This window comes from Periophthalmus magnuspinnatus, chromosome 7 (genome assembly GCF_009829125.3).
Source record: "Periophthalmus magnuspinnatus isolate fPerMag1 chromosome 7, fPerMag1.2.pri, whole genome shotgun sequence".
Lineage (NCBI taxonomy): Eukaryota > Metazoa > Chordata > Actinopteri > Gobiiformes > Gobiidae > Periophthalmus > Periophthalmus magnuspinnatus.
The window spans coordinates 25,652,287-25,665,524 of record NC_047132.1 but is presented as its reverse complement, the minus strand read 5'-3'; the positions used below and the strand labels follow the sequence as shown (position 1 = coordinate 25,665,524).

General features: G+C 41.0%; 3 protein-coding genes across 4 annotated transcripts in view; all 3 read left to right on the top strand.

The window, feature by feature from the left end:
- LOC117373035 (homeobox protein Hox-C10a) overlaps positions 1-1,905 on the top strand; it is a 33,380-nt gene extending 31,475 nt beyond the window's left edge. The window contains 1 exon segment of the mRNA XM_033968892.2: positions 946-1,905. The gene's annotated coding sequence lies outside the window, so the exon portion shown is untranslated.
- Positions 1,906-2,225: 320 nt separating this feature from the next.
- On the top strand, positions 2,226-11,088 carry hoxc4a (homeobox C4a). Of its 2 annotated transcripts, XM_055222815.1 has the most exons (4): positions 2,226-3,371; positions 3,828-4,173; positions 10,530-10,676; positions 11,001-11,088. In XM_055222815.1, the coding sequence occupies exons 1-3, from the start codon at positions 2,933-2,935 to the stop codon at positions 10,531-10,533; spliced, it is 789 nt and encodes a 262-aa protein (XP_055078790.1). In that variant the 5' UTR covers positions 2,226-2,932; the 3' UTR covers positions 10,534-10,676; positions 11,001-11,088. The 2 variants fall into 2 exon arrangements, with proteins under 2 accessions (XP_055078790.1, XP_033825799.1); XM_033969908.2 differs by lacking the exons at positions 10,530-10,676; positions 11,001-11,088 and having other exon boundaries at positions 3,828-5,095.
- On the top strand, positions 10,782-12,848 carry LOC117373034 (homeobox protein HOX3-like). Its single transcript, XM_033968891.2, has 2 exons — positions 10,782-11,161; positions 12,184-12,848. Exons 1-2 carry the CDS (start codon positions 10,786-10,788, stop codon positions 12,672-12,674), a joined length of 867 nt encoding a protein of 288 aa, XP_033824782.2. The 5' UTR covers positions 10,782-10,785; the 3' UTR covers positions 12,675-12,848.
- Positions 12,849-13,238: the final 390 nt, after the last annotated feature.

The following is a 13,238-nucleotide window of genomic DNA, read 5'->3' as shown; positions in this document are numbered from 1 at the left end:
CAACTATTCTTCAAATGAACAAATGAAACATCAAATTAGTTCGCCCGAGGGTCTCATTTTTTGTACTTCTACATTATAACTAGTTATTGAACTAGGTGCACGATCTGAAAGTCATTTATGGAGAGAAAGAATTCATTGCTGTCCCTCCATCAATAATCCCTGGCAGTGAACTATTGGAGGCAGTCAAACGCGAGGGTGAACCGCGGGTCAGCCTGTCTAACTAATATTAAAATGCGTCTTTGCGCATGGACCGAGTGAGCGTCTGTGCAGCTTCTTCGCTCGCGTGCTGCTCATTTTGACCAATAATACAACTTTTCCGCATCTTTTGTTGGGCATTTCCTACAATCCGTGGTATTGACGCACAGAGAAATATGAAGACATAGATGTTTATTGACAACGCCTGAAGTTGCTCCCTCGTTTCTTCCTTCCACTGTAATCAATATCATCGATTCACAATCTGAACATGTTTGCTGTTTTTAATAACCCCCTCTCCCAAACAGCTCGCATGTCTGATATTGTGATTTTTCATCCTTGGTTTCTCATTAGCTCCCATAGTGGCAGGGAAAAAGGGTTAGCGAGCGGTCAGTATGGTAATGGAAAGCAGAAGAAATGGTTGAGAACAATAGAAACTTATTTTTCATGCGGCCTGTCACGCTGTCCCTTTGTACGCGCCGTGTTTGGAACTGAATATTCATACAGCAGACAGCTTATGGACCTGAGGTGCATGTTGAAAAGGAGAATCTCTCATCTTTTCTTCTTATTAACACTCTTGATGTCTAAGATTCGAGTGCGTTTTGAATACTGCTCATTCCTTTTAAGCACGTTCTGAACCTGGGCATCTTGAAGTCTGTTATTGCACTCTATTGTTAAACTCATTAGTTGTCTATATGTACCCTGTAGAACCGAATTTGTGTAAATTAATTAATCGCAAATCCGTGTCTACAGGAATACATGGCCAACTGAAATCCCACGCCACAAGACTTCTTTGCATCTTCTACTGTGCGCTTCAAGCAGAGCATCTGGCCTAATACAGGATTATGAAGTAACTCTGTCTAATATTGGACTGAGAGCAGACCCACGCGTAGAATCTGCGGCAACTCCCGTGTCAGACCCTGTAAAACATGTTAGGAACAAGAGGTCGTTTAAAAGTGACTGATTTACAGCTTTTATTGCTCTATAAAACGCCTCTAACATCCTTGCAAAGGGTAATAGAAATGTCGTGAGCATTCTGTACAAACAGCCCAGCTCAGAAATACATCGTTTGAAACAATATTATGCAATGATTGCTTTAGAAATAACCCAGTTAAACTGTAATCCGATGCTGGTGGACAGTTAACAGGCACGTGGGGTATTTGGAGATATTTATTTCAGGAATATTTCTTGTGAGTGTCTGCAGAGGCATGAGGGCTGTTAACATGACAGTAATGACCACCTCTTTAGTAATGTTTATGTGGAATAAACATGCCAACAGGAGCTTCAGAACACAGTGACATATGGATAGTCCTCTGCTTGAAAATATATTTTTTTGAAAGTTAAAAGTTAAATCTCTATACAGTTAGTGTCAAATGTTACCATGTGAAATTCAGCAAAGATAAGAAAACAAACTGTACCATAGACATGCCACAAACCATATTTTTCTTATTTAATTGCTCATCATTGCTGTGTATTTGTTCATGTTAGTCCTGTTGATATGTTTCCAGTGACCTTTGCTCTACTCAGAGGCTTTACTGTACTACAAGGAATCTCCTTTAGCTTTATTATGACACATGTTAGCTATGTGCTGTGGACATTTGACCATGCAGGTCTTTCTTGGCAGCTAGTTAAAAAAATTAAAAATGTGAAACATGCAAAAACAAAGGCAAATCTAAAGACTATTTTTCCATCACCTTGACTTGTCTGCTTCTTGCTCATATGTTTTACTTCCACATAGGCCTAGCTCTTCTTCACATTGTGCTCTTTTGTTATCTCACAGTGTCCTGGCCTATGGTGCCAACTGCTGATGATATAGAGCCTTTACTAGTTAACTATGCTGCATGTTATTGAGTAGGATGTATCACAACATGCTAGAATGAAAATGTCTATGCAGTTCATATCTTAAAAGCAATAAATAAATAAATAAATAAAATAAAATAAAATAAATAAAAATCAATAATGGTAAATCAATAATCAAGAATACACCCTACTGTTATTGTTTGACATATATCGATGAAAAATATTACAACTCCATCATTTAAACAAACTCTTTGATGTTCTGGGCGGAAGCATGGCAGTGATGTAAACAAAGTGTGTTGTTTCAAGAGCACTGTGATTACAGCTTGATCCAGCTTGTTTGCCTTTCAAAGCTGATTTACAAGCTCAGTGACAAGTTGTTACAGAGCTTTTTCCAGTAGCCATGTGCTCTGACATTAACACAACACACACCGATACACCACTCTCTATCCTAACAGTACTAACTGATGTTTCACACTTGAACTGCTAATGGTAAAGGCTGCATGTTCATTAATTAGCAGGTAACCTTTGTATTAGGTGCCAAGCTTCCAAAATGATAGCTCCTCTATTGTTGTATCTTATCCTTGGCGTATCACCTATTGTCCCTGTGAATAATTGAGTCCATAGGATTTTGCCTGTTTTATTTTTGCTATGGTCAGCAACTAGCTACTAGTTTTGTCCCCAAGATCAATGGCTGTGGTAACACAACTAGAGAGAGAGGAGAGAGAGATAGATAGAGAGAGAGAGGTAGCATTGTGCCCACAATGGCGACTGGAGGTATGAAATACCTCTGGTTCCTTATCCGGGAACTACCTCTGACTCTGCTATTGGGCCACTTGGTCACGTGGTAAAAGTAACTTTACAGGGCTGCTCGCAAGTAGGAGGGCTTTATGGAGCAGAAAAACGACAAAGCTAGAAAAATTATTTTCCACTCCAGAAATTAATGATCATGAGCTCGTATTTGATGGAGTCTAACTACATTGATCCGAAATTTCCTCCATGCGAGGAATATTCGCAAAATAACTACATCCCTGAGCATAGTCCAGAATATTACAGCCGCGCGAGGGACACTGGCTACCAGCATCATCACCAGGAGTTATATCCACCTCCGCGGGCGAGCTACCAAGAGCGCCAGTATAACTGTGCAAGCATCCCAGAACCTGACACGCCACGGGGACATGGAATAACCCACTCTGCGCACCTGCTCTCTGGTAAAGGGCAGCCCGCATCCTGTGAAACCCCACAGTTGTCCATGTCCCCTGCCACCCCGCCGGCCGCAACCTCCGCCTGCAACCAAGCCACGCCGGAGCATCCCAACAGCACAGCGTCCTCCAAGCAGCCCGTGGTGTATCCCTGGATGAAAAAGATTCACGTCAGCACTGGTAGGCAACTTGTGTGTTCATGTTCCTTCTCTCCTTTTATCTATGTGCCTCTTACTCCCAGCTCATTGCCAGCCCCTGCTCCGATAGCAGGGAAGCCTTTGAAATGGCACAATTGAGGCGGATTTACGACTCGGCATTGGTAATTACACCCACCATAAATTTTATAGCTGAGGTATACTCAGGGCAGCCGTATCGCCATGTGGCTTTTGCTGTTATGTATTGCACCATAGTCAGAGAGAGGGGGTAGAAATAAAGAAAAAAAAACTAGCTTTGTAATCTTGCATTAATAATTTAGCTGATTGCTTGATGTGAGGGTCCTCTCATTACGCAGAGAACTTCTTACCAATTCCTCAAACAGCTAAACATCCATGCAATAAATCTCTTTGCACATATCAGTTAAGGCCATTCTCGTTTACCCATCCTTTCCTCAATTTTCTGCACTTCTCCTTTTTGCAGTGAACTCGGGATACAATGGGACGGAGCCCAAGCGGTCTCGGACAGCGTACACCCGGCAGCAGGTCTTAGAGCTCGAAAAGGAATTCCACTATAACCGCTATTTAACTCGACGGAGGCGCATCGAGATCGCACACACCCTGGTGCTGTCCGAGCGGCAAATTAAAATCTGGTTTCAGAACCGCAGAATGAAATGGAAAAAGGACCACAGGCTCCCCAACACTAAAGTGCGCTCCTCATCATCATCAGGCTCCAGCTCAGGTTCAGCGGCCGCCGCTGTGACTGCAGCCTCGGCCACTAACTCGAGTGCGGATGAACTGAGCGCACAGCACGGAGAGGACATTACCAGGTTATAAAGCTGCAGCACAGCGCCGTGACAGACTCTTATTTATAGAACTATGACACGTTTTGTTTGGTAGCTATCTTGTGCGGTTTCCTTTAAGTCCAAAGTTATATAAAATGCATGTTATATAGCATGGATTACTGCGAACACCGTTTAATTATTTTTACGTGACACAGGGTTTAATTTATTTGAAGTTCAATTAAAATGTTTTTATTAAAATGTTTTGAATGAAGGAAAAAAGACAAATTTTATCAGAATGTTATTGTGGGCCAATCTTTTGCCCTGCTGCCCAAGGTGAAATGCACAATCTATTTATTTCAAACACTGGAAGCAAATCAATATAATGATAGTTATTTTTGGTATGAAGCTGATACACACCATGAATCTTGAAGTGAATGTGTGCTTTACCTCGTGTATTTCAGATACTGCCTTTTCATTTCGATTTCGTTTTGTGGTGTTGATGTTGTGTTTAGACCGTTTATTGTTAAATGCAATGGACGGGGTTTAGTGTATTTGTGCTAATCATACTGGTCAATAAAACCGTGTGTGTCTACTTGTTTTAAACCCGTTTGCCGTAGCTTTATTCCAGGCAGGATGAGGTCTGCTGGGGTTGGCTTGTTGACCACTTTAACCTGGGATTATCTCCTGTTACAACATCTACATACTGCAGGATACATCAGGGTATACAAGAGTTAATTATGGACTCGTTTTTTCTGTATTAAATTTAAAGTAGTTGCTCATCAGTCTGAGGGGCTTTCAATTAGCGCTTAATACAGCCCATTGAGGCCCATACCCCGCCACTGAAACAAGCTGCATGTACTGAAAGAACATTGTGATAATCTGTTGTAATATATTTTTAAAATTCTAACCATAATCACTGTCCTGCTTTTGTAGACGGATTTGACGTGTAAAAGTAAAATAAAATAAAGAGGTGACAATGCAGATGACTTAAGACTGGATACTAGTTTATTATTATTGTTTATTTTTTGTGGGGGGCGGGGGATGAACGTGGAGAGTGGTGTACGTAAAAACACCACACGATGCCTCCCCAGTACAGTTTGCCTTCAGTCTCAGCACCGCACGTGAAAACCCTGTTAAAAAGTAAAAATGCAACCCTCTGCAACGTCATCCAGAGATTTTTTTTTTACTTTGCAGCCACAGTGTAGAGATGCTGAATGGGTTGCACTAAACATTACGCACGCCTCTCAATGCTCAGTGTATTTAAAGTTTATTTTTTGACTCCAGTCCCCATGACTCGATTTTTCTATCTTTCGGACACATCTTTGAAGAACACAGATTGAAGCATAACTTGGAGCCAGAGACGCGCAAGAATTTGATAGATTATTGAAGTAGTGACATGAATAGGCCTTATAAAATGCCTGACCTAGTGGGGGGCGTTGGACCACAAAGGAAAGAGACATTCTCGATCATTAATCTTTCACTGCACAGCTTTGTGTATATTTTACTAAAACAATCCTGACAGAAGAACATTTAGATATCAAATATTTTCCATCAAAAAATTCCCTGGTCTATATATTCCCAAAAGTTGGCATCCACGTTGAATTTGGGGGTACTACTCTGCGTTTTTGACCGCAGTGGACGTGGCACTTTGTAAAGGCGTTGGAGTGGCATTGAGGCGGTGCTGAAAAATGATTCTTGGAGCCTTTATGTAGCTGGACACATTAGAGAAATTAATGTCCTCACCAAAGTCGCAGCATCCGTCCACTCCCATTGGAGGCCTGTCGCCTACACGTCGCGCCTCTCAAAAGCAACGTTATTTAAGTTTTTGTAGCAAAGTATAGGGATAGAAGAGTTCATCTCAAGGACACGTTTTCTGTCCCATTTGGTTCTCTGCTATCTAGAAAACCCGTCCTCTCTCCACTGTGACCCACGCGCACGCCCTAGCACAGATATTTGGTTTATTTTTGGGTTTGATGATGGCAGAATCAAAACATGGTGTAGCACGTTGGCACAGTAGCAAATCTGGTCATTGAGCTTCTGTTTTCATTTTCAGAAATTCATCTTGAAAAAAAAATAAAAAAAAATCCAAACAACAAGAAAAAATAGGCACGAAATTGATTTGGTAAAATAATGTTGTAGGCTAATCCGGCCTACTAAAAGTTATCCCCGATTGAGTGTCCTCTGATTGAGTTTTCTTTTTCTAATTGACCATCTTATCATAACTGTTGTCGCTCAGTGCCAGGCTGATGTGGTCCTTGGAAGTGAGGAAGTGAATCTCAGGTTACAGCGGAACAAAGAACTGCCCTGGGAGACACCTTTGTAACTAAAGTAGAAGTAGAAACACACTGGCGCACTTTTGTCTTTTTATCAGGAGCTCGCTTTTGACGTGGGATTTGTTGGATTTATTATGGGACCAAATGAGATGAGATTTAAAGTTCCTTAAACAAACGCTTCTGTCACCAGTGTCACCCATAAATCAGTTATCGCTGGCGTTTTAATATTAGACTTGAGGGTATTTGCTTCACAGTGTATATGTCCTTTTGGTGATCTGTATTTGAGATATCTGAAGTGTACGTTTAGAAGACATGGGCTACGAGATAGTTTTGGGGCTTGTTTTGAAATTTCCATTTACTTTGGGGGGCGTTTGTGGGTTTTCTATGCTCTGGAGTAACTTTAGAAAGTCTGGGTTATTTTTTAAACTCAGCTTACTTTATTCAAAATAATAAAGTAAAGATGTGGATTTTAATTCTTTGGCATTTCCTTAACTAACCACACAGTGCATTTTCAGCACAACATTCTTTGGACAATGAGTGATTTATGTGCACTAAAGCCCCAGCAGTCTTCTAGAGAGATTCCAAACTTTGCACAGACAGCTGTGAAAGGCAGAGTAATCAGCTGTTTCAATACCTGCCCAAGTGCAAACAGTGTCCACTCGTCTCAGGTGAGTGTCGTCCACTCACTCGGTGCGTAATGAAAGGTCTAGGCCGGTGCTTTGTTGGTCTGTAGTGTCCATGAAAAGCAGCCATGGCAGCTGCATAAAGGCGTAGAGTTGAAACAGGGGTCACGAAGCTATTTTCTAGGGACAGACTCCCTCTGCCTCGCATTGACCAGCGGTGGGTGTGTCAGAGATCCGTAAATCTCTCTCCATCACCAACAGATGCACCGCGTCTTTTCTTCTGGCCCTGGACTCAACTCATTTACATACAATTATTCAGACATGTTCAAATGATTTACTGTGGAGCCGTGCACATTTAAAGCCAGGATCAAGTGTCGCATTTTACACGTCTATTACATATATTTCTGGTTACTATGTCAGCAAGTAATGGGTTATATATGTAAGTGTTTAACTTTATAAATTACACGTTTTTTGTTTTACCGTTGTTGTTGTTTTTTTTTCTTCCTTGTTTTGCTTTTTTTTAGTTGAGTGTGGCTTCAATTCTTACCTGCTGAGTTATGATTATGTTATTCATGTAATTCAATTCTCATTAACTGATTGATGGGAGTAGAATGTCAAATATGGATTTACAATAGGCCAATGAAAAGAAGTGGATCTGTTCACCGATGACAACTTTTTATCACACAAGCTGTTAGGAGGCCATTTTTATTTTTTATGTCTCTGTTTGAGGTAGTGCTATGCGTTGAAAAAATATTTAGAAATGCCAACAGTGTAGAAGTAACTTGCAAAAATTGCTGGGCCTATTTTTTTTTCTTCTTTTCTTTCTTTTTTTTCTCTCTCTTTTTTTTTTTCTTTTTTATGAATACTGTGACACACAAAAATAATTTGCCTGGTTGCCAATAAAGCTCATTCCACCTAAAAATAAATAAATAAATAAATACAAAATTTAAAAAAAAATGCTGGTCAAGGTGAACTCATGCTCCCAATGATTTTTAAACAATCCAACTTTTAGTTTTGGGGCAGTTTGCCACACCATGACCCTTTGGTCTTTGTACCCATTGATGGGGGACGGGACAACACATTTTCATTCTCAGTTTAGGCCAAAGCTTGTTCAGGGAATTGACAATGTGTGTCTTTTCCCCACTTATGAAGTGCAGCCTGCAAACTCTAGTCCTTTCATTTCAGTCTGCATTGTTTACAGCAATATAGGGCACTGGGCCCATAAATCTTCTGCAAGCTCTGCCAAGACAGCGCCATTTGTATGCACCGTTTTAACCGACAGCATCCTCTGCCCATTAACGTCTCCTCGCAGCTCTCTCTCAGTCTGCTCTTATCTGCCCACCTTCGTCCCCTGTGCACATCCAGTCACATCTCTGCAGTGCACAGCCTCCAAATGAATGCATATACAGATAAATACAGCCATGCATTCAAACACTCTTGTATAAGATGCGCATAGCTTTCCTCTTGTCCCCACAGCGCGCATTGCATCCTCTTCTTCGCCATTTCCAGTGTAAGTTATTGGAATGGGGAATAAAAGTTTATCGACGGTTTCTTTGCTTGTTTATGTCAGGAGCCACGAGAGCGCAGAAGGTAAGGAGGAATTGTAAAAGGGTTGACACCCAGAGCGACCGGCGCGCTTTTGTGCGAGAGAGAAAAAATGATTTATAGTCAGCGAGGCAGTTCAAACAGAGTTCACGGAGAATTGTGGTGGAGGCGCAGAGGAGCTAAATTATGGTCTTGCTGAGCTAGTATATTGTAGATCCTATCTCCAATGCAGTGAGTTCAAGGGTGCGAACTAGGGGGGAAAACAAACAATGTGATCACTTTGAATAATAATAATAATAATAATAATAATAATAATAATAATAATAATAATAATAATAATAATAATAATAATAATAATAATAATAATAATAATAATAATAATAAACTATGTCTATTAAATGTCAAACTGAACACTATAGGTAACATTTACCATTCAAACAAGTTTCATTCTTATGACATTTCTCGGGCTTAAGTTCAGGTGAACTGGTTGAAAAGGGGGAAGAACAGCTCTTGCGCTCCGCTCCTTTTCCATGAGTGCATAATCCATCACTGCACACCGACACCTAAAGAGAGGCTTCTCGACAGCTTTGTTGTAGTGAAACATAGGAACTCCTCGAGATAGAGCATGCCGCACAATATGCTAACATGACCCTTTTTGTTACACTGTGTAAAAATGTTGAAAGCTTCATTATTCTGCTTATTAATGCACTTTGCATACATTTGCAGGAATTAAGCGGTGGCTTTATGAGGTGCTTTTTCAAGAGTAACTATGTTATAGGCCACACTTGATCTCGTGCATAACTTCTAAGCTATTATGCATTGTGTGTTTAATCTACTTAGCCAGTGGGTTATTTAGTATTGCTTGTGGTGTGTCCTGGGCATTATATTCCACGTCAAATGGAAGATGTTTGTTGGATTGTTTTATGTTTCTTTTTTCCTGCATTTTGTTTAATTCCAGACTATTACTAGCTGTTGTTTTTTATTCTAGGCCTTATACAATAGCTCCCAACACGCACTCAATACGTAGGCTATAGCCTACAGTCTAATTGAAATGCTATAATTATTTCATTAACCATATAACTGAAAACAGAAGCGTATGCCATTTACCAAGAATAGCCTATACCCTAGCATATGCCATTGGGGAGGTTTTGCGCCAAAATGTCCTCTCGTCATGCATATGGACAGACACTTGATACTGTACAGTGATGGCTGATTAATGCAAGTGCGTTGAGTGTTGGCGTTGAAAAAACAGCAATGATTGCTTCCTTTGTCTTTCTGTGGCAATGACTGTCAAAGCCTTTGTTTGACCGCTCCCTGTGAATCCCATTAAGCTGCTTTTGCGCGCAGACAGTTACAAGCATATGCTATTTTAAGAGAAGCGCGCCGATTTCAAGTGACCGGTTAAATGAGCGAGTAAGCTTATCCAAAAATAGCTCTGATGTTTTCTTAGGGCATGGGTACCATCATAAGAGCAGGCAGAATATAGAAACCAAACGGAAGAGAGGACCGCAGAGATGAGCATTATTGTTTATTATAACTAATTAGGTGATACAAAAATACAGCGATGTAACCAAGACGACATTTTAAAGTAAGAGCATCATCAGCAAAAAAAATAAAAAAATAAAAAAATAAAAAAAAAAAGGGAGAGAGAGAAAAAAAAGAGAAAAAAACCGCTCCATTAATATCCGGGGGTTTTGTGCATACCATAGTAGCTGGTAATCAATAGCTACGAAACGTAAAACATAACACACAAGTTAAGCACCTGAAAAAGGCATCGATACGCGATATTAAAATACTAAGAAAGGCACAATGAAAACTTGTGGAGAGGCTCTGCTTTCGCCAGCGCGTTGTAATATTTGCGACTTTGCCATTACCATTTTACGCACAACCCAACCAACCTCTCTCTCAAAACATGGCTGTTGGCGTCTCCTCATATTCCTTTCTGTTTTTCATTCAATAGGTAGAGAAAGTCGCCGGCTCCTAAAAGAAGAGTTGTCTGAATATATCAGACGAGCTTCTCCGCACCCCAAGTTGCATGGAGGATTACTTTGCAACTCCACAGTGCAACCATTGGAGGAGAGTCACACGTGATCACGGCCCCCTTCTGGTAAATATTATTCAAATGTTCCACCTATAGTTAGTTCAAGTGTTCTTTTCTACACGCCTTTTTGGAATCAGGTTAATTGTAATCAGGGAACACAGAACAGCCATCTTTAATGCAGACAAAGGACTCTAGATTTTATTTAAAACACTTTTGGCGAGTTGCATCCATGGACCCTCTGCATCTTTCCCTCCCATTGCAGACTGATGGCAACACTTCGGCTTTGAGCTCTGGACAAGTGCCAAAAGTGCATTACAAAGAAGCAGGAGGAAGAGGAGAGGGTCAAGATACAGGACTAACTATAACTTCATCTGCTCATGTAACTTCCAGGTTGAGCCCAGGTGAGCGATTTCAGAGCCCACCCCTCTCCCAGTGCCACACCAAGGGCAAGAAGGACGCCAGGAGCACGGGCTGCAATCTCATCACCATCTGCCATTCAGGATTAATCTTTCCCTGGATGAATTCGCGGACAAGTGACGCCCAGCAGTCTGGTAACCTTGCACCCCCCCTTTTTTATTGTACAAATTAATTAACTTATCAAAAAACACATTAATTCAACCAGAACCAGATATCTGTGTACTTTGGGATGTCTTTGCAGGAAACTGAGAGAAAGAGTGACACTGGTTCATAATAAATAGCTAATTTAACACTAAATTTATTCTTCTTAAATTTGAGCTTCTCGTGGTTGACTAAAATGTGCTCTGCTTCAGTCAGAGTCGCACACCTGTGTCAGCTGCATAATTTATTAGAAGGACATTACTAAGATGTATTTCTCCTCTGGGAAGTTTTAAATAAATGATTTGAATTTTATAATTGATTCTAAAAGGTACAGCACAGTTAAAAATGCCATTGCCTTGAGATTTTAATCTGCTGGTCCAGTGATGTTAAAATAGAACAGGTGACAACTTCCAAAATGACCAATTCTAAAACTATACTTTTTATATATTAGCCACTCATATAAACAGAGGAAGCCCACAGCCTAAGCTGTAGCCCTCAGTAAAGTGGAGTTGAGTTAAGGAGTGATGCTTGCTCTCTAAGGTCACTTTAGGCCCTTTTTAATATCCATTAACTCTGCTAGATGCTGTTGTTATCAACAGTGCCCCACCAGTGCTCATATACATGTCAAATGGAATCTCTAATGGTGGTTATTTTCAGTGGTGGTCCCAAGGTACCTTTTAAATGACTGAGATGGGGATTTGACAGGCCTGCTTCCATGTGTAGCTGTGATTAATGTGGCCTGTCACTGCGGCATAGTGGCGTCAGATGTTTCCCCCAGACTGTATCTTTGGGAGCGAACTTTCCCTGAGCACATCACACCACAGACAGTGTCGTGTCGTGTACAGTGTCTGCATTAGGCTGAAGAGGAACAGCTCTGGGCCCCACTGTCTCTGGTTGATTGGTTGAGGATTACTGCAGCTCTCAGTCCCTCCATGGAGGTTACACTGGCTGATAGAGTTGCTAGATGTCTGACTTTCTCAGCAGCCTCTCTCTTTCTCTGTTCTCCTTGTTCCAGTCAGCAGCAGTGAGACTGGTCCTCTGGGAAGAGGCAGTCACAGCATCCGCAGGGAGAGGACGGCCTTCACCAACAGCCAGCTGCTGGAGCTGGAGAAAGAGTTTCACTTCAGCCCATACCTGTGCCGGCCACGCAGGATGCAGATGGCCGCTGGGCTCAAACTCACAGACCGCCAAGTTAAGATCTGGTTTCAAAACCGGAGGATGAGATACAAGAAGGAACAGAAAGTCCGAAGGGGCCAGTTCCAGCATATGTCCAGCTCATGTCAGTTCAAGATTCCAGATGCTGTATCATCTTTACCTGAGTTTCAATCTTTGAACTTTGCTGCAATGCCATCTACATTCTGCTCTTACAACGGGGTCCGCAGCAGTGGTCAGAGCAATCTAGCTGACTTTCCTAATGTGAACTGCAACCTGCTATCTTTTGAAAATGGGCATGGGTCTTCCTGTGCAGCTATAGACAGCCATCGCACCACTGCTTTTTTTCAGTGAAACATCCACATCAACTTTAAAGCTGAAAAAATTAGTCAAAAAGGTTTGGTTAAAATGTTATGGAACAGAAGCAATATAAAATCCCTCTCTCAGACACAGACTCCTATGAGTTTTTGTACATAGACATAGAGAAGTTTCTTCATCTTATATTTTGAAGTTAAAATGTCGTTGTGCAGTTAGTTGTATGAAATGTTTTCCAGTGGAATGTTCAAACTAATAATGTATTTTTGTTACAGCTATTTGATGCACTTCTTGATTAATTGAGATGTCACCTGCGGTACATGCTTAATAAATGCATTTGGGAATGCTGTAGCTCCCGTGCTATGTGTTCAGCACTGATTAAAATTACATTTTCCTCCCATATATTTCATGATTAAGAGTGTCTGGAGTATATGAAAAAATAGACATTTTTCAGTAATCAAATTAAAGAATGCTTTAGATTCATTGAAAACTCTAAAGTATTGTGCATTCAAGTTGCACAGTCTTGCCACAAAGCCTCTCCCTCGCTCCTGCCTTCAAGTGAACCACCATTAATCAAAGAGACAAGGCGGTCTTTCCAGCACT